At 44.4% G+C, this 25,972-nt stretch overlaps 1 protein-coding gene across 2 annotated transcripts in view; it reads right to left on the reverse strand.

Annotated features, from left to right (window-relative positions):
• Positions 1-25,972, reverse strand: part of LOC140476878 (NIPA-like protein 2) — an 87,570-nt gene that overhangs the window by 51,962 nt on the left and 9,636 nt on the right. For both annotated transcript variants that reach the window (XM_072569756.1, XM_072569755.1), the window contains exon 2: positions 10,565-10,633. In XM_072569756.1, coding sequence (XP_072425857.1) covers positions 10,565-10,633 — 69 coding nt within the window. The remainder of the gene's footprint in view (positions 1-10,564; positions 10,634-25,972) is intronic.

Genomic DNA, 25,972 nt, shown 5'->3' on the forward strand with positions numbered 1-25,972 from the left:
ACCCTATCTAAACCCCTAATCATCTTGTATACCTCTATCAAGTCACCCCTAAACCTTCTTTTCTCCAATGAAAACAGCCCCAAGTGCCTCAGCCTTTCCTCATACGATCTTCCTACCATACCAGGCAACATCCTGGTAAACCTCCTCTGCACCCGTTCCAGTGCCTCCACATCCTTCCTATAGTATGGCGACCAAAACTGCATACAATACTCCAGATGCGGCTGCACCAGAGTCTTCTACAACTGCAACATGAGCTCAGGACTCCGGAACTCAATTCCTCTACCAATAAAAGCCAGTACGCCATATGCCTTCTTCACAGCACTATTTACCTGGGTGACAACTTTCAGAGATCTGTGTACATGGACACCAAGATCCCTCTGCTCATCCACACTACCAAGTATCTGACCATTAGCCCAGTACCCCATCTTCTTGTTACTCTTACCAAAGTGAATCACTTCACACTTACCTACATTGAACCCCATTTGCCATCTTTCTGCCCAGCTCTGCAGCTTATCTATATCCCGCTGTAACCTGCCACATCCTTCCTCACTGTCAACAACTCCACCGACTTTCGTATCATTCGCAACCTTGCTCACCCAACCTTCTAGCCCCTCCTCCAGGTCATTTATAAAACTGACAAACAGCAATGGTCCCAAAACAGATCCTTGCGGAACACCGCTAGTAACTGCACTCCAAGATGAACCTTTACCATCAAGTACTACCCTCTGTCTTCTTCCAGCCAGCCAATTCCTAATCCAAACCTCCAACTCACCCTCAATGCCATACCTCCGTATTTTTTGCAGTAGCCCACCATGGGGAACCTTATCAAACGCCTTACTAAAATCCATATACACCACATCTACCGCTTTACCCTCGTCCACCTCCTTAGTCACCTTCTCAAAGAATTCAAAGACTACGGGGCATTTTTAAAGCAAAAGAAGAAAGATTTAAAAAGCACGACCCAAGTCCCTACCATTAATTGTATAGACCCTACCCTTGCTTGCTGTAGCTTTCATTTATCCAGATTGAACTCCATCTGCCATTTTTCAGCCCATTGACCTATTTGATCAAGATCTCATTGTAATCTTAGAAAACCTTCTTCACTGTTTACGATGCCATCAATTTTGGTGTTGTCCACAAACCTACTAACCATACCTTCCTTATTCTCATTCAAACCATTTCTATAAATGACAAAACAAATAGAACCGATCCGTGTGGAACACCGCTGGTCACAGACTTCTCGTCCAAAAAGCAACCCACCATCATCACACTCTGTCTCCTACCATTAATCCAATTATGCCTCCAATTGGCAAGCTCACCCTGAATCCCATGTGACCTAACTTTACAAATTGGTCTACCATGTGGAACCTTTTTAAAGGCTTTACTAAAATCCAAATAAACAGTGAGTATTGCTCTGTCCTCATCAATCCCTTTGGTAACTTGCTTAAAAAAAACTTAATCAAGTTTGTGAAACACAATTTTCCTCGCACAAAACCGTGCTAACTATCTCTGATCAAGTTTTGCCTCTCTAAATGTCCATAAATCCTATCTTTTATAATCACCTCCCACAATTTACCCACAACCGAAGTCACTCTCACAGGTCTACAGATCCCCACTTTCTTCTTACAAATTTTCTTAAACAAAGGTACAATATTAGCCACTCTCCAGTCATCAGGCACCTCATCAGTAGTTATAAATGATGCAGATATTTCTGTAAAGGGTCTCGTAATTTCCTCTCTTGCTTCCCACAACATTCTGGGATACATCAGATCAGGTCCTGCAGATATGTCCACCTTTATATTCTCTAAGACCTCCTGAACTTACTTTCCGATAAAATGAACTGTTTATAAAACATCAAAGTTTATTTCTCTGCATTCTCTAGACTCCCTTTCTTTCTTCACAGTAAAAACTGACGGGAAATATTCATTTAGTATCTCTCCAAAATAATGAGTGTGGTTCACACGTGGAATGAATTTCTAGAGAAAGTGGTGGATATAGGTACAATTACAGTATTTAGGAGACATCTGGATAAGTTCATGAATATGAAATGTTTGGAGGGATATGGGCCAAGCGCAGGGATGTGGGACTAGTTTAGTTTGGAATTATGGTTGGATGGACTGGTTGGACCGGAGGGTCTGTTTCTGTGCTGTATGACTTTATGATTCAATGATGTAGGGAGTAAAATATTAGCATGGATAGAAGATTAGTTGACTGATAGAAACTGAGAGAACGTATGAATGGGTCTGTGTCTGAATGTCAGGATAATGAGTGGGATCCTGCATTACTGACAATTTACATCAATGACTTTGATGAAGGGAATGAAGACACTGTAGCTAAATTCATAAATAATATCAAGATAATTAGGTAAGCACATTGAGTGAGTGGTTATAAATCTGGCAGCTGGAGTATAATGTTGGAAAATGTTTAGAGGAAGAATTAAAATGCGAAGTATTACTTAAATTGAGAACAACTGTTGAATAAAGGGAAATATGGAGCTATGAGGGAGCAACTGGCCAAAGTTCAATGGTATAATACCTTAACAGGGAAGACCGTGGAGGAACAATGGCAGATATTTCTGTGTATAATGCAGAAGATGCAGGATCAGTTCATTCCTAAAAGGAAGAAAGATCCCAGGAGGAGACATGGGCGGCCGTGGCTGACAAGGGAAGTAAAGAAGCATATAAGGTTAAAAGAGAAAAAGTATAATTTAGCGAAGATAAGCAGGAAAACGGAGGACTGGGAAGCTTTTAAAGAACAACAGAGGATTAGTAAGAAGGAAATACGCAGAGAAAAAATGAGGTACGAAGGTAAACTGGCCAAGAATATAAAGGAGGATAGTAAAAGCTTTTTTAGGTATGTCCAAGGCAAAAAAATGGTTAGGACAAAAATTGGGCCCTTGAAGACAGAAGCAGGGGAATATATTACTGGGAACGAAGAAATGGCAGAGGAATTAAATGAGTACTTCAGATCTGTGTTCACTGGGGAAGACACAAGCAATCTCCCTGAGGTAACAGTGGCTGAAGGACCTGAACTTAAGGGAATTTCTATTTGCCAGGATTTGGTGTTGGAGAGACTGTTAGGTCTGAAGGTTGATAAGTCTCCGGGACCTGATGGCCTGCATCCCAGGGTACTGAAGGAGGTGGCTCGGGAAATCGTGGATGCGCTGGTGATTATTTTCCAGAGTTCAATAGAATCGGGGTTGATTCCTGAGGATTGGAGGGCGGCTAATGTTGTGCCACTTTTTAAGAAGGGTGGGCGGGAGAAAGCAGGAAATTATAGACCAGTTAGTCTGACCTCAGTGGTGGGAAAGATGCTGGAGGCTATTATAAAGGATGAAATTACGGCACATCTGGATAATAGTAACAGGATAGGACAGAGTCAGCATGGATTTATGAAGGGGAAATCATGCTTGACTAATCTTCTTGAATTTTTTGAGGATGTAACTCGGAAGATGGACGAGGGAGATCCAGTGGATGTAGTGTACCTGGACTTTCAGAAAGCTTTTGATAAAGTCCCACACAAGAGGTTAGTGAGTAAAATTAGGGCGCACGGGATTGGGGGCAAAGTACTAGATTGGATAGAGAATTGGTTGGCTAATAGGAAACAAAGGGTAGTGATTAACGGCTCCATTTCGAAATGGCAGGCAGTGACCAGTGGGGTACCGCAGGGATCCGTGCTGGGACCGCAGCTTTTTACAATATATGTAAATGATATAGAAGATGGTATCAGCAATAACATTAGCAAATTTGCTGATGACACAAAGCTAGGTGGTAGGGTAAAATGTGATGAGGATGTTAGGGGATTACAGGGTGACCTGGACAAGTTAGGTGAGTGGGCAGATGCAGTTTAATGTGGATAAATGTCTGGTTATCCACTTTGGTGGCAAGAACAGGAAGGCAGATTACTACCTCAATGGTATCAAATTAGGTAAAGGGGCTGTTCAGAGAGATCTGGGTGTTCTTGTCCACCAGTCAATGAAGGCAAGCATGCAGGTACAGCAGGTCGTGAAGAAGGCTAATAGCATGCTGGCCTTCATAACAAGAGGGATTGAGTATAGAAGCAAAGAGGTGCTTCTGCAGCTGTACAGGGCCCTGGTGAGACCACACCTGGAGTACTGTGTACAGTTCTGGTCTCCAAATTTGAGGAAAGACATTCTGGCTATTGAGGGAGTGCAGCGTAGGTTCACGAGGTCAATTCCTGGAATGGCAGGATTGCCTTACACGGAAAGACTGAAGCGACTGGGCTTGTATACCCTTGAGTTTAGAAGACTGAGAGGGGATCTGATTGAAACGTATAGGCTTATGAAAGGATTGGACACTCTGGCAGGAGGGAACATATTTCCGTTGATGGGGGAGTGCCGAACCAGAGGACACAACTTAAAAATACGGGGTAGACCATTTAGGACAGAGATGAGGAGAAACTACTTCACCCAGAGAGTGGTGGCTGTGTGGAATGCTCTGCCCCAGAGGGCAGTGGAGGCCCAGTCTCTGGATTCTTTTAAGAAAGAATTGGATAGAGCTCTTAAAGATAGTGGAGTCAAGGGGTACGGAGATAAGGCTGGAACAGGATACTAATTAGGAATGATCAGCCATGATCATATTGAATGGCGGTGCAGGCTCGAAGGGCAGAATGGCCTACTCCTGCATCTATTGTCTATTGTCTATTGTCTAATTCCAAGGCGCACAGGGATTTAGGTGCTCAGCTGCATGAGTCACAAAAACTGTTAATGTGCAGGTACAGCAAGTAAACGAGAGGCTAATGGGATGCTATCCTTAACATGAGAGAAATTGAACATTACAGGAATAATATCTCAGTTACACAGGGCATTGGTGAGAAAACTGTGTGCAGTTTTGGTCTCCTTATTTAAGTCAGGATGTAAATATATCGGGTTGGTTCAGGGAGGTTTATGAGATTGAAACCTGGAAGGAGTGGGTTGTCTCTTGAGGACGGGTTGGACAGACTGTGCTTGTTTCCACTGGAGTGCAGAGAGTGAGAGGCGATTTAATTGAAGTGCACACAACTTTTTATAGTTTCTTATGGCAACTGCTTTTCTCAGGATCATAAGAAACTACAAAAGGTTGTGTACATAGTCCAGACCATCGCGGAAGCCAACCTCCCATCCATAGACTCCATTTACACATCTCATTGCCATAGAGAGGCTACCACCATCATCAAAGACCCCTCCCACCCCAGTAATGCTCTCTTCCAACCTCTTCCATCAGACAGAAGATACAAAAGCTGGAACACACGCATCAACAGGTTCAAGAACGGCTTCTTCCCTGCCGTTATTAGACTGCTAATGGACCTCTCTAATTTCAAATAATGTTTATCTTGCTTTGTGCACCTCCTGTGGAGCTGTAACCTCTATGCCTTGTTCTGTCTAAGCACCCTGTGACCTGTATGCCCCTATTTGCTATGATCTGCCCGTGTGCTTGCAAAACAAAACTTTTCACTGTACTTAGGTAAATAAATCAAATCAAAGTGTATAAGATCCTGAATGGTCTTTACAGAGTGGATGTGGAAAGGATGTTGACTGTTGAGGATGAGCTCACAGTGAAGGGACACTGTATAAAACTTCAGAGTTGCTCTTTCAGGACAGAGATGAGAGGGTGGTCTCGGAGGGTTGCACACCTTTGACTCTACAACTTGTCATAGAGGAAGTACATTGGGGATTTTCACTAGACTCATACTGGGATGCTGAGACTGTCCAATGAGGAGAGATTGAGGAGACTCTGTCTGTGGTCTCTAGAGTTTACAAGAGTGAGAGGTGATCACATAGAAATTTACAAAATTCTTAAAGAGATAGCAATGACGATTTCCCTAACTGTGCCGTGTAGAAAACAGGAATACCATCTCAGAATCATGTAGAATGAAGATGAAGAACTTTTCACTCATGGGCGAATCTTTGGAATTCATTATACCAGAGAGCTGTGCAAGCCCAATCATTAGGGGAGTTCAAGACAGAGTCAAGATTAGAGTGGTGCTGGAAAAGCACAGCAGGTCAGGCAGCATCCGAGGAGCAGGAAAATCAACGTTTCAGGCAAAAACCCTTCATCAGGAATGACTGATCTAATCTTGACTCTGATCTCCAGCATCTGCAGTACTCACTTTCGCCAAGTTCAAGACAGGGATCAATTGATTTTGAGTTAAGATTATAATTTGTAGAAACAATAAGCTTTCAGCCCATCAAGTGTGCTCGGTTATTCAGTATTTGGAGATGCCGGTGTTGGACTGGGGTGGACAAAGTTAAAAATCACACAACACCAGGTTATAGTGCAACAGGTTTGATTGGAAGCACACTAGCTTTTGGAGCGACGCTCCTTCATCCACCTGATGTAGGAACGATGCTCCAAAAGCTAGTGCTTCCAATTAAACCTGTTGGACTATAACCTGGTGTTGTGCGATTTTTAACTCTGTTATTCAGTGAGATCATTGGCTGATTTGACCATCCTTAACTCCACTTTCCCGCTTTTTCCCCATAACCCTTGATTCCCCTTAACTGATTAAAAATGTCAATCTCAGCCTTGAATGTACATCCGCAGTAAAGAATTCTAGAATTTCACTGAGAAGACATTTCTCCCCAGCTCTGCCTTAAATGTGTGCCCCTTAATTCTGAGATTGTACACTGCAGTCCTAGAGTCTTGCAGAAGGGAAAACAACCTTTCCGCACCTACCCTGTTAAGTCCCCCAAGAATCTAATGTTGCAATAAGTTTTCCTCTTATGCACAGGCCCAATCTGCTCAACCTCCCCTCATCAGCCAGTACCCCCATACTCAGGACCAGCTGAGTGAACCTTCTCTGGACCGCATCCATTGCCAGTGTGCTCACATTATACCTGCTGGGTCTGATGAGTGCCTTGTACAGTTTTAGTAAAACCTCCCTACTTTTATACTCCATTACCTTTGAAATAAAGGCCAACATCGCATGTGCCTTCTCGGTTACCATCTGACCTCAAGAGGCTCTTTACTAATGGCATCAAAGGATATGGGGTGGTGCGGGAATATGGTGCCAATCAAGATGGCCAGCCATGAGCTAGAATTTCAGAGTAGGCTTGATGGACCAAATGGTCTATTCCTGTTCCTCTGTTTGTACCTAACTGCTGGCTTAGCCAGCAATGCCCACAACTGATGAAGAAATATGAACAAAAAAAGTGTGAAGTGAAATATTTTGCTGGGGCGTACATGGAGAGACAGTATAAAGTACAGTGTGCCACTCTCAAGTGGGTACGGGGGACAGGGATCTGGCTATATGTGGGTGGCAGTACAGGTAGAGAGAACAGCTAATGTCAGGGGCTTTGTTGATGGGGACATTGAATATGAGCAAGGAGGTTACATCAAAATTACATAAGGCACTGCTTAGACGTCAGCTCGTGTACTGAGCCCAACGCTGGACTTCAGGAAGGATGAGAAGGCATTTGAGGAGTAGGGGGGAGGGGAAGGGGAGGGGGGGTTGGTGCTAATGGTTGGAGGAAGGTCGCAGAAAAATTTAGGAGAATGAAATTCCTCATCCCTGGAACCAGTTATGAAGCCAGCTTGGAGAACGTGGGACTCTTCTCTTTGGGCAAGAGAAGTCTGCAAGGAGGTCTGATTGCAATGTTGAAAATCAAGAGAGGTTTTCCAGAACAGACAGGAAGAAGTGGTCCCATTCCATGACAGGATCAAAAACTGAAGGGTACAAACCTAAACTAATTACTTAAAAAAGCAAAAGTGATTCAAGGAAACATTTTTGACACAGAGAGTGGTCAGGGTAGAGAATACACAGAGTGCGTTGGAGGCAGATTCAACTGACAGAATTAAGACAGTTATTTGAATAGAAACATGGAAAATAGGAGTAGGCCATTTGGCCTTTTTAACCTGCTCTGCCATTCAGTATGCTCATGGCTGATCATTCAATGCTGCCTCTGTTCCCGCTTTCTCCCCATACCCTTCAATCCCTTTAGCTCTAAGAACAATATCTAATTCCTTCTTAAAAACATTCAATGGTTTGACCTCAACCTGAGGCAGAGAATTCCACAGGCTCCCCACTCTCTGGGTGAGGACATTTCTCCTTGCCTCAGCAGAAACAATGCGCAGAATTACTGGGAGCAGGCAGGAGATTGGCACTTGGGGAGACTCTCATTTGAGGAGCCAGTGCAGATAGGATGGGACGAATGGCCTCCTTCTGGCCCGTAATGAACCTGTGAATCTGAAGTGGGAGGTCGGGGAGGGGCACCTGGTCTTGTCAAAGTGAAACACCATTACCAACATGCACCCAAGGAAAAGGGCATGAATCATTTCAGCTAGTGTGTAGAAATAGGAGCTGGAATCCATGAGAACTTGGAATGGAAACTGCACTGTCTGGTCTTTCACCTGAATCTAGAGAAAAACAAACTGATTAAACGGGGCACACCCAGTCAGGGGAGCTAACTGGCAACATTCCCAATAGAGACTGCCATTGATACACTGTTCCACCCCACAACTGGCTTGTTAATACCTCCAAAGCTCCCAGCACCATTCCAACCTCTCCAATCCATTTGGAATCTACTGTGAGACTGGGTTCTAATCTCTTTTGATCCAACATAGTTTTTTTTTTTAGATTACTTACATACAGTGTGGAAACAGGCCCCTCGGCCCAACAGGTCCACACTGACCCGCCGAAGCGTAACCCACCCAGACCCATTCCCCCACACCCACCTCTTCACCTAACACTATGGGCAATTTAGCATGGCCAATTCACCTAACCTGCACATTTTTGGATTGTGGGAGGAAACCGGAGCACCCCGAGGAAACCCACGCAGACACGGGGAGAATGTGCAAACTCCACACAGGGAGTCGCCTGAGGCGGGAAATGAACCCAGGTCTCTGGCGCTGTGAGGCAGCAGTGCTAACCACTGTGCCACCGTGCCGCCCACTGTTTTATGTGAAGAAAATCACTCAGAAGGGGATATATGTGAAAGAACAGAGTTGAAGCAATATCATTTTTCCCCAAAGAACGGCATGTGTTTTCTGGGGTTTAGAAAATTGAGAAGTGATCTCATTGATGCAGTTATGTGCAAAGTATTGACAGCTTTGAAAACAGGCCATTTGGCCCATTTAGTCTATGCTGGTGCTTATTGCTCCACTTGAACCTCCGTTTCATCCCAATAATCCCACCTTCCATTACCTATGTTTATCCAACTTGCCTGGAACTGTACACAGAGAATGCTGGAGTAACTCAACAGGTCTGGCAGCATTTGTGGAGGGAGATTCTGGTCAAAGAAGTGTCTCCCCGATTCTGTTATCTCTGTGACCCTTGGGTCTGGTCTTACCTTCAGGGTGTGGATAGCTTTTCCATCCTACCAAAACCAAATATGAGTGCCCTGATTGGAGCTGTTAACCTGTTCCAATCAAGGAGCCCTGGCTGACATAAAAAACTGTGAGTGTCAGAGATGTTCTGGTAGCTGACTCTGTATGGAGCAGTATTAAAGTCAAGGACTGTACAAGCGTAAATGAAATGAAACGTCTACGGGGTTATTTAACCATGGAGTGAAAGTTGTGCACAAATGGGCACTTTAAACAGAGGCTGATCTCTCAAGTTGGGCAATTTCCCGACTCGAGCTACCTGCTTAGCAAGAAAAACCTCGCCCCCGTCTATGGTAGTACAACGGAAAGAGAGACACGTGGTATTATTATCAGTCACAAGAGCCAGGACTGGAACAAAGATGGAAAGGAAGATGGAGCAATGTGGCAGGAAAAAGGAAGGACTGGAATTATAAAAATTGAGATGCTAGGTCAGTGAGGTGACCGAGATGTGGAACACTGGAGAATACCGAAATTAGTGACGCAGAAACTGGGAAGAATTAGAATCTTGAGAGTATTATAAATGCCATCTGGATTCCAACAACAATCTGTTCAAATTAATTATCAGCAAGTGGAAGACACCCAGTTGAAAACTCAACCTCGTAATCAAACCTTAAAAAGATTAACAAGCTGTTTGTGTATTTTAAGGCGCAGTTACTCAGAATCTCATGTAAAAAAGATGCACTTTCACACTTTCATACTCTGAATATTACTTAAGAAAAAGACAAAGACTAAAGAGTCAAGCAAGAGGGGACTGGAAAGGCAGTGGAAGCAAATTGAACAAATTGACTTTCTCAAGGGAATTCAGTGGATTGTTACTGTTCGAGAAGGCAGCTCACTACCACCTTCTGCAAGGTAACTGAGGATGCGCAGTAACTAGCCAGAGACAGCCACATCTCACCAACACATGAAAGAAAAATCTAGTTAAAAAGAAATCACACTGGAATCAAAACTGTTTCTTTAAATTAATTAATTGTTCCGTTATTAATGATGGGGAAAGATTAAAACAATTGGTGAGGAAAAACCCTGCAACTTTTCCAACTGCCTCTGAGAACATATTGTACCTGGAGGACAGGCCAATGGTAGGAGTACGCGTGGAGGACAGGCCATGGGTACACCTGGGCAGAGTTGGCAACAAGCTACCGATCACAATGGGGACAGTGTACAGGCACGCCAATTGGTGCTTGGCAGAGGGAAGATGACAAACAAGTGAATTCAATCCCAACAAGATGCAGAATGTGGTGTACCTGCACATTTAGTGAAATGCTGATGAGGACATTTCCGGTTATCGCCAGGACTGTTCCCAAAATGTTAGTCTGCAGAAAACAGAAAAGAAGCATTCCAGTAAAGAACAGAATCAAACACCAGTCCTGTAACAACTAAGTTTTAATGCAATAATGGAACACAGAATAATGTACGTTGCCAACCTCTGCTCATCCAAACGCGATTTTCAATAAAGGTGGCCTGCATTCTTCAGAAGGCTCTCTCAAAGAAGTCTGAAAATTTGAGAATCACCCACAAGAGTTTGTTCTTAAATCAGGTTCAGATTTTATTTTTGCCAGTCTAAATCTGACAGAACAAAGCAACGTTTGCTCACAATTTCCCTTTTCACTTGTTCTGTTTTTCAGCCAGATAAGTCGGGTAAGGGGTGTTGAGGCCAATGGAGGGAAGGAATTACGGGAATTAATCTTGACTAATACAAGGGAAAAGGATGGGAGCCAGGAATGTGACAAGCCGCTTTTGAAACCAGGCTAGAGAAAGAGATATTAGAATAGATGACTCATGATTGATTGATGTTTTTGGGAGGTAGGTGATGGAAAGGGGCGAAGCAATTACAAAGGAAAGTGCCACCATCAAGTAGAGAAATGAAATTGAATACTTAGCTAAGTTGCTACATCTTAACACTAGAGCAAGTTGCCCTTAGCAACATAGTCTGAAATAGTCAGTTGGTAGTTCAGAACTTGAATAAGATGGAAATAAAGACATTTTGTCAAAGCTTTTCATCTGATACCCATCAGGACATTTCACAAGAATACCAATTTCTGGGGAACATTAACATTCACACTGAAAGACAGGAAAGTTCTGATAGGTTAGTATGGTAAAGGCCCTGATTGGTAAAGGCATTGCCATGGAGAATGTATCAATTACTCCTGATTGACAGCTAACAGCCAGACTTTTTAAAAATTTTAAATCTAGCAGGTTGATTCTGATTGGTCGGGGTGTTGCCCTGTGAAATAAGCCAGAGAATGGCTAGCATTGATTTTGTTGAATTGAAACAGGTGCTGAATGTGCACCTGTTCTTCAGTCTGCAAAGGACAGAACACTATACATTAAATGTACAGCTTTGAGCACATAGCTGGATTGACTGACAATCCTAAACTGCTTGTTCATGTAACTCCTCCTGCATTTGGGATTGTCCAATTGCAGAATCACAACTAATGTTAGACACTGTGTTGCAAGTTTTGTAAATATGAGTTATTTGGGTATTGTCACACTTATGACTAGCCAAAGGTACATGTTTGATTTGATCCACCAGTCTTTGGGACATTCCACTCATATCCCTGGTATTGCACTGGCACTAAAATCCATTTACCAGTGCCTTAACCAATCAGAGTTAACTTGCCTAATTTAAAATTTAAACAAAATCTGGTTGTTAACTGTCAACTGCATTCTCCATGATAACATCTCAACCCACCAAACAATCTGCACTCTCTTCTCACTCAGGGTAAATGCTGGTTGTCCCCGTGAATATGTATTTTTGCAAATAAGTGCAAGATGAAAAAGGTCAACATAATGTATTTTCTTTTCAACAATACATTTTGTCTTAAATCCTGAACTGTAACCTCCTCCATCTATAGATGCACAATGACTCTTCAATTCTATATAAGCTACACATATAGCCTGGACGCCGTTCGTTGTGGGCTCCACACTGCAATGTGCTGTGGTAATGGGGTGGGAGGATGCAGATTGAATAATTGAAGTCCCACCAAGGTCACAGCTTCAGGTCACGTATTTAGTATTTATCAAAACCTCCCTCTGTCCTTAAAACTCTGGTGATGTGTCACCCCAGGAACACAGAAGGAATCAATCATTTGCTGCACTAACACCCTTTGTTTCAGGGAGTGTTTCACAACAATATGCTCCATTGTACAGATACACACTATACTCCAGTGCTGTGGCAAAGATCAGCTGCTCTGAACTGGCACAGCATCTTCTGATAAATTCCTCATCATTCAATCGACTGTTCTGTCATTTCTCCTTAACCAGAGTCATATTCAGTGTTCCATTATTTGTCATTTATCTTGCTGTGCTCCATGTATCTATCTTCTAACTGCATTGCTGTTTCCAATAGATTTTTTTTCCCTGCTCTTTACGGATGAAGATTCCGTATCCTACAGGACATGGAACATTAGGATGCAGAAAACAGGTTGACTCTGAAGTTGAGAGAGTTGGCTTATGAGGAGAGGTCGAGTAGATAGACTGGGGTCTATACTCATTGGAATTTAGAATAATAAGGGGAGGCTCTCATAGAAACATATAAAATGATGGAGGGAATAGATAAGATAGAAGCAGGGAGGTTGTTTCCACAGGTGAAACTAGAACTAAGGGATATAGCCTCAGAATAAGGGAGAGAAGATTTAGGACTGAGTTGAAGAGGAACTTCTTCACCCAATGGATTATGAATCTGTGGAACTCCCTGCCCAGTGACGCAGTTGAATATTTTGAAGGCAATGATGGATAGATTTTTGAACAGTAAAGGAATTAAGGTTAAAGGGTAAAGGGTAAATTAAAGGGTAAGTGGAGCTGAGTCCATAAAAAGATTAGCCGTGACCTTATTGAATGGCGGAGCAAGCTCAAGGGGCCAGATGGCCTACTCCTGCTCCTGCTCCTCTTCCTTATGTTCATAAAGTGAGTAGTGACTGTTTTCATTGGCACAATAATCAGAACCTTTAGCAGCAAAAGAACTAGAGACGAGATGAGAACATCTTTTAAAGAACTCGCCCAGTTATGAGCAACAATGCACCTGACCAAAGGGATCGTAAAATCTGATTGCTGTTTAGGGATGGAAATCTACCATCCTTACCTGATCTGACCAAAATGTGATTCCAGACCCACTGCTCTACAATGTCACTGACTCTTAGCTGAGCTCTGCAATCACTTCGAGATGAGCAATAAGTGCTGAGCTTTTCAGCATTGCCCAGATTCGACCAGAGTTAAAACAAAACAAAGCTCTCAGAGCTTACAGATATAAAAGTGGTTTGCAAAAGAATCAAAAGCAACATGAGAAAAAAAAAGATTTGAAAAGTACGCAGTAAGTGGTAAGGATCAACGGAAAATGGTTCGTGGTATTCCAACCGTGGTCTGTCTAGAGCCTTATACAGTTTTAGCAAAACCTCTCCACTTTTATTTTCCATTCTCTTTGAAATAACGTTCTATTTGTCAAACCTGGATTCTAAATTTTATGATTAATGACTGAGGACTCCCAATACCTCTGTTCTCTATCTTTCTGCAGCCTTTCCCCATTTAAGTAATATTCCGCACCTCTATTCTTTCTGCAAAGTGTATAACCTCAGACTTCGTCATCCCTGTACCTGAACAGGTTACATATCACACGTTTAAAAATACCTATTATATTGGTTGTATTAATTAAAATAATAAATTGAAAGCTTATAAAAGGCAAGATTAAAGAACAATTTCCTATGGGCTTGCTAATTCAGTCTGTCCCTGAAGGAGAGAACTTGATTTACAAGTACTGTCACTCTAACAAAACATGCGTCATCAACAGTAATTAGCCCCTAATTATTCCCATGATGTACCTCCTCTGATTACTTTCTGACAGAAAGACACAATGGAGAGACATGCAGTTTCACAAACGCAGAAGCTAAAGAGGGCCAACAGATCCAGCTGACTGGTTAAGATTTACAGTAGTTTATGTTGGGCTGAAAGGCCTCTTCTGTCGGTAAAGAGTCAATGACCATGCCTGCCCTAGACTACAGTGGCAGAGCACTGTCTCAGCTGCATGTTTCCCTGTTTCACTCCTCAAACATTTTCTTCACATTTTGCACAATAGGATAGTGCTGTTTTATATGAGAGTACAGCACCACTTGGGTCCTGACCCTGGTTGGATATATCCCTGGGGGTTTCATTACAAGACCCCCTGCTTCAGGATACCCAGTACTAGAATTTCACAGCACCAAAAGGAGGCCAATTGGTCCATCAGGTCCTTACCAGCTATCCAGCCTCCCTGCGCTTTGTCCTTTAAGCCTCTCAGCTCTGTTGCTGGACTTTGAACTGCCACCAGCGATAGCTGATAGATGACTTCATAGAGTCGTAGTGTTGTACAGCACGGAAACAGACCCTTCGGTCTAACTCGTCCATGCCGACCAGATATTTTAAATTAATCTTGTCCCATTTGCCAACACTTGGCCCATATCCCTCTGAATCCTTCCTATTCATATACCCATCCAGGATTTTAAATGTAATTGTGCCAGCCTCCACCACTTTCTCTGGCTCACTCCACACATGCACTATCGTTTGTGTGAAAAAGTTCCTCTTTGGTCCTTTTTAAATCTTTCTCCTCTTACCTTAAATCTATACCCTCTAGTTTTGGACTCCCCAACTCTGTGGAAAAGACCTTGACTATTGACCCTATCCACCGCCCTCATGATTTTATAAACCTCTATAAGGTCAAAGTTTGTGAGAAGATTTGTAGCTTGGGTGCTCGTTGTTGTGGTTCTGTTCGCCGAGCTGGGAATTTGTGTTGCAGACATTTCATCACCTGTCTAGGTGACATCCTCAGTGCTTGGGAGCCTCCTGTGAAGCGCTTCTGTGATGTTTCCTCTGGCATTTATAGTGATTTGTACCTGCCGCTTCCAGTTGTCAGTTCCAGCTGTCCGCTGCAGTGGCCGGTATATTGGGTCCAGGTCGATGTGTTTGTTGATAGAGTCTGTGGATGAGTGCCATGCCTCTAGGAATTCCTTGGCTGTTCTCTGTTTGGCTTGTCTTATGAGGACATGCCACAACCCAAAGGACTAGCCACACTACCATACATCAAGAACATTTCTGAACTGACAGCCAGACTACTGCGACCACTAGGACTCATAACAGCACACAAACCAACAGCCACGCTCAGACAACTCACCAGGACAAGGGACCCGATAGCCAGTATGAGCAAAACCAATGTAGTGTACAAAATCCCACGCAAGGACTGCACAAAACACTACATAGGACAAACAGGAAGACAGCTAACAATCCGTATCCATGAACACCAACTAGCCACGAAACGACACGACCAGCTATCCTTAGTAGCCACACACTCAGATGACAAGCAACATGAGTTCGACTGGGACAACTCTACTATTATAGGACAAGCCAAACAGAGAACAGCCAGGGAATTCCTAGAGGCATGGCACTCATCCACAGATTCTATCAACAAACACATCAACCTGGACCCAATATACCGGCCACTGCAGCGGACAGCTGGAACTGACAACCGGAAGCGGCAGGTACAAGTCACTATAAATGCTGAAGGAAACATCACAGAAGCGCTTCACAGGAGGCTCCCAAGCACTGAGGATGTCACCTAGACAGGGGACTAAACGTCTGCAACACAAATTCCCAGCTCGGCAAACAGAACCACAACATCTATAAGGTCACCCCTCAGCCTCCGAAGCTCCAGGGAAAACAGCCCCAGCCTATTCTACCTCTATCTATAGCTCAAATCCTCCAACCCCAGCACCAGCCTTGCAAATCTGTTCTGCACCCTTTCAAGTTTCACATCATACTTCCTCTAGCACGGACACCAGAATTAATCACAGTATCCCACAAGTGGCGTAAACATGTGTGACCTGAAGATGGAGGTGAGATAAACTGAGCCACAGCTTTTAGAAACCATTTGTGCTGGTAGGAGGCTCAGGAAGAGACAACAGAACAATGAGCAGGAGAAGAAATCAACACAGCACATTGTCAGGATCTGGAGTGAACCATCTGAAAGTGCAGTGAAATTTTCAGGAGGACTGGACAAAGCAGGAACCTGGAACTAATTGGTTGTTCCAAACAGCCAGTGCCAGCACAGTGGGTCAAATGGCCTCCTTCTTTGCTGTAGGGTTTTGTAATTCCACTGTACTACTTCAATCAATCAGTCTTTCTGATATGTTACACGTCACTCCCAGCAATGAAATGCCTGGTGAATTGACTGAACAGCATGTAATGTGATAGATTCTCATAAATCCTACAGCTAAAGCTCTGCATGTAACTCGAGTGACTTCCCGATGGCCTTGCTTGCTGCAGGCAGCTGTCAAATTGTTAAAAAGCAAACTGTGCCTCACCATCCATCAGGCTGGCCCATTTTACAGCATTGTCACCAAGGTGCTGGCTGGCACCTCTTCCCTTCCTCGCCGGCGAGAAACATCGTTAATAGGAGCAGGACTAGGCCAGTCAGCCCTTTGAGCCTGCTCTGCCGTTCATTATGATCACAGCTGATCATCCAAAGCAGTCCCCTGTTTCCACTTTCTCCCCAAATCCTTTGATCTCTTCAGCCCCAAGAACTCCTTCTTGAAAACATTCGATGTTTTGGCCTCAATCGCTTTCTGTGGCAGAGAGTCGCACAGGCTCCCCACTTTCTGGGTGAAGACATTTCTCCTCATCTCAGTCCGAAATGCTTTATCCTTAGACTGCAGTCCCTGGTTCTGAACAGCCCACGGTCATTAGAAACATTGTTTACTCTGTTTAGTCCTGTTGGAATGTTGTTGGTTTCTATGAGATTCTCCCTCATTCTTCTCAACCCCAGTGAATATAGTCCAGTCTGCACATATATTAGTCCGACCATCCCATAATCAGTCTGGTGCACCTTCATTACACTCCCTCCAAAGCCAGAACATCCTTCCTTAGATAAAGAGGTGAAAACTACACTCAATATTCCAGTTGTGGTCACACCAAGGCCCTGTACAATTGCAGCAACACATCCTTGCTCTTGTACTCAAATCCTCTCGCTATGAAGGCCAAGATATCATTTGGCTTCTTCACCATCCACTGTACCTGCAATGCTTACCTTTAGAGTCTGGTGTAGAAGGACAACCAGGTTTTAAACACACTGACAGAACGTAACATTAATTCTTCACAGACCATTCAAACCTAATGAGACATCTCCTTGCTAGAATGATATCCCACTAAGGCCTGATATTCTCTGTCAATAAATGGGAGAGTGGAGTAGAACAGCATGGAAAATAGGAACAGGAGTTGGCCACTCTGCCCTTCGAACCATGGAAGTCAAGAGGGTGAGCAGAAGTGATTCACACAAAGTGTGGTAGGTGTGAGGGACTTCTGCTGAGGAGTTGAGATTGTTCTACCAAGAGCAGCAAGGGCTAGGAGGAGACGTTATACAATTATTCACAATTATGATGGGATTTTGTAAAGGGGAAGAGTGTTCCACTGAGATGCAGTGGAACATCTCAGCAACTAGGGAAGGTACAAATTTCAGATAAAGAGGCAAAGAACCAGAGGGAAATAGTGAACAGTAGTTTAAAGCTCAGCTAGTTGTTGAGATCTGAAAACATGCTGGAAGCAGATTCAGCTGAAACTATTGAAAAGGACCAGCCTAAATACTTGATGGTGAAAAACACACAGAGCGATAGCAAAAAAGAGTGGAGGATGGGATAAACTGGATAGCTCCTTCAGTGATATGACACAGACCACCAAGGGCAGAATGGCCTCTTCCCATGTTGTATGGTAATGTGAGTCAATCCATTCTGGATTGAACCCAAGCAGATGGGCGTAGAACTTGCAAGGAGTAAACAGACAGTATTATTATGTGTTGAACAGGAGGACTCCCTCCCCTTTCTCCACTCCTTGTGCTACACAAGCTAAATACAACACATTAATGGCACACTGCCATATTTAATACAATCTCACAATGTGGTGTTTGCAGAAAGGGAGGGTTTGACTTTGTTCCAATTAAAAGTTATGCTTCTGCTTTACTTTGATGAATTCAAACAAAATGTAGGTGATTTGGTTTTGAAAAACTGATTCACCAGACATAGACAATACCAACAAGATTAACATTTATTGTCCATCCCTGAGCAATGCAACAGCCATGTCGGTAAATAGTTACCGCACAAGTGGCCATTCAGCCCATCATGACCTTGCCAGGTCTCAGCAAGAGCAACTCAGCTCACTCACTAACCGACACTTCCATCATGCATGTTCTCCCTGAAGGCAAGTCCTTTTTCAAATTCATTCAAGCAATGTGGGATTTTCCAGATAAACCAGAATTTCTTGCTTATCCTCAACTATGCTGGAGAAGCGGGCTACCCAAGGAACCACGATATATTTCCAAGTCAGGATGGTGAGTGGCTTGGAAAGCAACTTCCAGAGGGTGGTGTTCCCATGTATCTGCTGCTCCTTGTCCTTCTCGATGGAATAGTCATGGGTTTGAAAAGTGCTGTCGGAGCAGACACGGGGAGAATGTCTGTGTGGAGTTTGCACGGTCACCCGAAGCGGGGATCAAACCTGGGACCCTGGTGCTGTAAGGCTGCAGTGCTAACCACTGAGCCACCATGCTGCCCTAGTCGGATAATTATTCACTTGGTTGTCTATCCAACTGTCCTTCTATATCTTTGGGCTCTATCTCCATCTATTATTTACTCCTTACCCCTCCCCCAACCCTATCTTCTGCATAGAAACCAATGTTTTCCTAGCTACCATCAGTTCTGAGGAATGGTCATTTGGCCCAAAAGTTTACCTCTAATTTCTCTCCACAGATGTTGGTAGAATTGCTGAGCTTTTCCAGCAATTTTTGTTTTTGTCTCTGACCCACATGCTTCCGAATTGCCAACTTCCTGTGGCTGAGGAAATCCTCCCGGAGACACAGTGTGGCCTTTGATCTTCCAGAGGAAGTCTGACATGCTCTTTGTGGTCAGACAGACCCATGGATAAGGGTGGAGAACAAAACCAAGGATCTTCATTGCATCCACTGATGTGACCAAAGCATCTGACTGAGAAAATCACGAGTCTGGGGTCTGTGCTCCAGAGAACTGGATGTCCAAAATGCTTTGTTCCAAACCTACAACTGCTCCACAATGATACGCTGGCAGCTGTCTTAAAACAGACTCCTTCAGGACCTGAAATGATGCCAATGATGCCAAGCAAGGCTGTGTCACAATCCCCCTGCTGGTTACAATCTACCCAACAGTGATCATTCACCTCAAGGAGCTGCCCTCTGATATACTGCACCCGTCATGTTGGTGAAGGCGAGACAAGAACATGGTGAGCATTTTCCATGCTTTGATAGCCACCTTGGACAAAAGGCCATTATTGACAAAGAGATCCAACACCAGATTAAGAGGTGTCAATTCAATCTTCCAACAAACCACAGCAGCAAGTCTTTGACAATTAAGACTTCCACAAGTCAACAAATAACCTCAAAATGCAGAGCATTTGGCATCACCACACTCATGTACTGCATACAGATCTCATAGGATCTCTACAGTGTGGAGCAAGAGATTCAGTCCACACTGAAGAGCATTCCACCCAATCCCTGTAAACCTGTATTTCTCATGGCTAACCCACCTAGCCTGCACATCGTGGGCAATTTAGCATAGCCAATCCACCCTAACCTGCACATCCCTGGAGTGTGGGAGGAAACTGGAACACCAGGAGATACAGGGAGAATGTACAAACTCCACACAGACAGTCTCACAAGGCTGGAACCAAACCCTAGTTCACAGCACTGCTAAACAGCAGTGCTAACCATCGAGTCACTCAGACCTGTAGTATGTATCACTGACAGAGAAATTCAACCAGTATTATTTCCACCACATCCCTCAGAATCAATGAAAAAGGCTGTCAAACAAACACTAGTATCCTTCTTGACGCTATCTGCATAAGCACTTAGGCAAAACTTGCAAAATCAATATCAGTGGAGTGGACACTGTCGGGCCAAAAAAGAATCTCCCCTCCAGGCCCTTCGATTGTATGGAAAGGTAGATTCAGTGGATCAAATGGCCTAATTCTGCTCTAATATCTTAGAATATAGAACATAGAACGTTACAGCGCAGTACAGGCCCTTCGGCCCTCCATGTTGCACCGAACTGTGAAATTAATCTGATGCCCACCTAACCTACACCATTCCCTTATTATCCATATGTATGTCCAATGCCTATTTAAATGCCCTTAATGTCGGCAAGTCTACTACTATCGCAGGCTCTATGTTCTATGTCTTTACTACTCTGAGTAAAGAAACTACCCCTCATATCTGTCCTAAATCTATCACCCTTCAATTTAAAGCTATGTCCCCTCATGTTAGCCTTCATCATCAGAGGAAAAAGGCTCTCACTGTCCACCCTCTCCTCTCCAACGAAAACAGCCTCAGTTCCCTCAGCCTTTCCATGACAGACCTCCCTTCCATACCAGGCAACATCCTTGTAAATCTCCTCTGAACCCTTTCAAAAGCTTCCACATTCTTCCGATAATGCAGTAAACAGAACTGTATGCAATATTCCAGGTGTGTCCTTACTAGTGTATTATACAGCTGAAGCATGACCACATGGCTCCAAAATCTAATCCCCCTACCAATAAACGCCAACATACCATATGCCTTATTAACAACCCTATCAACCTGGGTAGCAACTTCCAGAGATTTTTGCACCTGGACACCGAGATCTCTCCAGGTAAAAACAATGATTGCAAATGCTGGAAACCAGATTTTGGATTAGTGGTGCTGGAAGAGCACAGCAGTTCAGGCAGCATCCGAGGAGCAGCAAAATCGACGTTTCAGGCAAAAGCCCTTCATCAGGAATACAGGCAGAGAGCCTGAAGCATGGAGAGATAAGCTAGAGGAGGGTGGGAGTGGGGAGAAAGTAGCATAGAGTACAATAGGTGAGTGGGGGAGGGGATGAAGGTGATAGGTGAGTGGATAGGTGGAAAAGAAGATAGGCAGGTAGGACAAGTCATGGGGACAGTGCTGAGCTGGAAGTTTGGAACTGGGGTGAGGTGGGGGAAGGGGAAATGAAGAAACTGTTGAAGTCCACATTGATGCCCTGGGGTTGAAGTGTTCCGAGGCGGAAGATGAGGCATTTTTCTTCCAGGCGTCTGGTGGTGAGGGAGCGGCGGTGAAGGAGGCCCAGGACCTCCATGTCCTCGGCAGAGTGGGAGGGGGAGTTGAAATGTTGGGCCACAGGGCGGTGTGGTTGATTGGAGCGGGTGTCCCGGAGATGTTCCCTAAAGCGCTCTGCTAGGAGGTGTCCAGTCTCCCCAATGTAGGGGAGACCGCATCGGGAGCAACGGATGCAATAAATTATATTAGTGGATGTGCAGGTAAAACTTTGATGGATGTGGAACGCTCCTTTAGGGCCTTGGATGGAGGTGAGGGAGGAGGTGTGGGTGCAGGTTTTGCAATTCTTGCGGTGGCAGGGGAAGGTGCCAGGATGGGAGGGTGAGTTGTAGGGGGAGCGTGGACCTGACCAGGTAGTCACAGAAGGAACGGTCTTTGCGAAAGGCAGAAAGTGGTGGGGAGGGAAATATATCCCTGGTGGTGGGGTCTATTTGGAGGTGGCAGAAATGTCGGCGGATGATTTGGTTTGTGCGAAGGTTGGTAGGGTGGAAGGTGAGCACCAGGGGCGTTCTGTCCTTGTTACGGTTGGAGGGGTGGGGTCTGAGGGCGGAGGTGCAGGATGTGGACGAGATGCGTTGGAGGGCATCTTTAACCATGTGGGAAGGGAAGTTGCGGTCTCTAAAGAAGGAGGCCATCTGGTGTGTTCTGTAGTGGAACTGGTCCTCCTGGGAGCAGATACGGCGGAGGCGGAGGAATTGGGAATACAGGATGGCATTTTTGCAAGAGGTAGGGTGAGAAGAGGTGTAATCCAGGTAGCTGTGGGAGTCGGTGAGTTTGTAAAAAATGTCAGCGTCAAGTCGGTTGTCACTAATGGAGAGGTCCAGGAAGGGGAGGGAGGTGTCAGAGATGGTCCAGGTAAATTTAAGGTCAGGGTGGAATGTGTTGGTGAAGTTGATGAATTGCTCAACCTCCTTGCGGGAGCACGAGGTGGTGCCAAAGCTGTCATCAATGTAGCAGAGGAAGAGGTGGGGAGTGGTGCTGGTGTAACTACGGAAGATCGACTGTTCTCCATAGGCGACAGAGAGGCAGGCATAGCTGGGGCCCATACAGGTGCCCATGGCTACCCCTTTGGTCTGGAGGAAGTGGGAGGATTCGAAGGAGAAATTGTTAAGGGTGAGGACCAGTTCGGCCAAACGAATGAGAGTGTCGGTGGAAGGGTACTGTTGGGGACATCGGGAGAGGAAAAAATGGAGGGGTTGGAGGCCCTGGTCCTGGCGGATGGAGGTGTAGAGGGATTGGATATCCATGGTGAAGATGAGGCGTTGGGGGCCGGGGAAACGGAAGTCTTGGAGGAGGTGGAGGGCGTGGGTGGTGTCTCGAACGTATGTGGGGAGTTCCTGGACTAGGGGAGATAGGACAGTGTCGAGGTAGGTAGAGATGAGTTCAGTGGGGCAGGAGCATGCTGAGACAATGGGTCAGCCAGGGTGGTCAGGCTTGTGGATCTTGGGAAGGAGGTAGAACCAGGCAGTGCGGGGTTCCCGGACTATGAGGTTGGAAGCAGTGGGTGGGAGATCTCTTGTTCATTTACACTGCCAAGAATTTTACCATTAGCCCAGTACTCTGCATTCCTGTTACTTCTTCCAAAGTGAACTACCTCAACATTTTCCACATTAAACTCCATTTGCCATTTCTCAGCCCAGCTCTGCATTTTATCTGTGTCCCTCTGTAACCCACAATATCCTTCGGCACTATCCACAACTCTGCCTACCTTAGTGTCATCTGCAAATTTACTGACCCATCCTTCTACGCCCATGTCCAGATCATTTATAAAGATGACAAACAGCAGTGGCCCCAAAACAGATTCTTGTGGCACACCATTGGAAACTGAGCTCCAGGATGAACATTTCCCATCGACCACCACACTCTGTCTTCTTTCAGCTCGCCAATTTCTGATCCAAACCCCTAAATCACCCTCAATCCCGAAACTACATATTTCGTGCAATAGCTCACTGTGTGGAACCTTATCAAACCCCTTACTGAAGTCCATATACACCACATTCAACCACCTTACCTTCATCCACCTGTTTTGTCACCTTCTTGAAGAACTCAATAAGGTTAGTGAGGCACGATGTACCCTTCACAAAACTGTGTTGATTATCCCTAATCAAATTATACCTTTCCAGATAATTACAAATCCTATCTCTTATAACCTTTTCCAACACCTTACCCACAACTGAAGCAAGTCTCACTGGCCAATAATTATCAGGGTTGTCCTGACTCCCCTTCTTCAACAAGGGAACAATAGTTGCTATCCTCCAGTCTTCTGGCACTACTCCTGTTGACAACGATGACATAAAGATCGAACCCAAAGGCTCTGAAATCTCCTCCCTGGCTTCCCAGAGAATCAGGGGATGAATCCCATCTGGCCCCGAGGTCTTATCTTCCAAAATTGCTAAAACCTCCTCTTTATCAACCTTAATCCCATCTAATCTTGTAGCCTGTATCTCCGTATTCTCACTAACATTGCCCTTTTCCAATGTGAATATTGATGAAATGTATTCATTAAGCGCTTCCCCTATGTCCTCAGATTCCACATACAACTTTCCACTACTATCTTTGATTGGCCCTAATCTTACTCTAGTCATTCTTTTATTCCTGATAAACCTAGAGAAGGCTTTAGGGTTTTCCCTGATCCTATCCGCCAACAACATCTCATGTCCCCTCCTGGCTCTTCTTAGCCAGGAAAGATCTAAAGAGAGGGCTAAGTTGTAACTCATGAACCCCTAACTGAGCCTTCACACCTCATTCTCACATAAGCCTTCCTCTTGACATCTTATGGTCTAAGAAGTCATTAAGCATGTTCAAAGCAGAGTTTTAATCAGGAAGGGAATCAACGGTTATGGGGAAAGGCAGGAAAGTGGAGCTCAGGATCATCACATCAGCCATGATCCCATGAAATGGCAGAACAGACTCAACGGACCAAATGGCCTACTTCAGCTCCTATGTCTTATGATTTAGAGAATTGATTGTGAAGGAATGAGAAAGAAGCAAATCCCACAATCCATCTGGTGGAGATGTCCTGCTCCATGTGCTTAAAGATCTGTGAGACAATAATCAGCTGTTCAGTTCCTGGAAGACCCACAGTAGAATCTCCTAACCCTGATGTGTCATCACCCATGACTCGAACAACAGCAATGATGACAATTTACAGTTGGAATGGAGAGAAAAAAAAGGAAACAATTTGCACTTAGCAAACTCTTGCAGTGATGATGACCTGCTAATTTTGTTTCATAGAATCATAGAATCCCTACAGTGTGGAAACAGGCCCTTCGGCCCAACAAGTCCACATCGACCCTCCAAAGGATATCCCACCCAAACCCATTCCCTTAACCTATTACTCTACGTTTACCCCTGACTAATGCACCTAACCTACACACCCCTGAATACTATGGGCAATTTAGCATGGCCAACTCAGCTAACCCCATTTGAGGGGCTACACACTGGGATTTTCTTCCAACAGCCGTCAAACCCATCATAGCATGAGAGATTTTACACACTGTGCAGTCAGACTATGGCTATTTCTGGTTCCTCTGTGTTGCACTGCCTCAGTACTGCATTGAAATGTTAACCTAAATCATGCACACAAATCTGTGATGTGGAGTGTGACCCTCTGATTCATAGCTTATGTTTCAATACATAATGGCCCCTCTTCCAAGCAATATTTATCTCCATGTGACAAAAAACAGCAAATAGCATTGTTTCAAAGGCACGGAATAACAGCTGTCAACAGTGAGATGAAACCTTTCACTTGCACTATTTTGATTTGTGGGTATGGATTTCTGGTCAGACCACATCCTCCGTAAGATAAATGCATCAAAAAGCAAAATGAAATATGAGCCAGAGAAGGAATATGATAGGGAGAAGCGAAAATGATTTAAAATGAGCAGATAATGTAAGGCAATAGCACCGAGAAAACGATAAGGAGAAAAGGACTGAGCAGGAGGTTGGCAGCGAGAAATAGAGAGAGAGAGAGAAAAAGGAAAGAAAACAGGAGTTGTGTGAAAGGGAAGTTTCACCTCTACCAGAGCCACCAGAAATGTCATAAGAGTCATAGAGATGTACAACATGGAAACAGACCCTTTGGTCCAACTCGTCCATGCCGATCAGACATCCTATCCTAACATAATCTAGTCCCACCTGCCAGCATTTGGCCCATATCGCTCTAAACCCATCCTATTCATATACCCATCCAGATGCCTTTTAAATGTTGTGATTGTACCAACTTCCACCACTTCCTCTGGCAGCTCATTCCATATACGCACCACCATCTGTGTGAAAAAGTTGCCCCTTAGGTCCCTTTAAATCTTTCCCTTCTCACCCCAAACCTATGCCCTCTAGTTCTGGATTCCCCTACCCCAGGGAACAGACCTTGTCTATTTACCCTATCCAGGCCCCATCATGATTGCGATTGTTAATTATGAGGTTTACACAGTATCTGATCTAGGAGTAGTTAAAATACTTCTTCCTGGTGATTGCTAGAAATTCAAATTCTCTTCAATTACTTTTCTCTCCCTCTTTCCTATTAGGGATAGGGGATTGGTTAGCT

The sequence above is a fragment of the Chiloscyllium punctatum genome, chromosome 5 (genome assembly GCF_047496795.1).
Source record: "Chiloscyllium punctatum isolate Juve2018m chromosome 5, sChiPun1.3, whole genome shotgun sequence".
Taxonomy (NCBI): domain Eukaryota; kingdom Metazoa; phylum Chordata; class Chondrichthyes; order Orectolobiformes; family Hemiscylliidae; genus Chiloscyllium; species Chiloscyllium punctatum.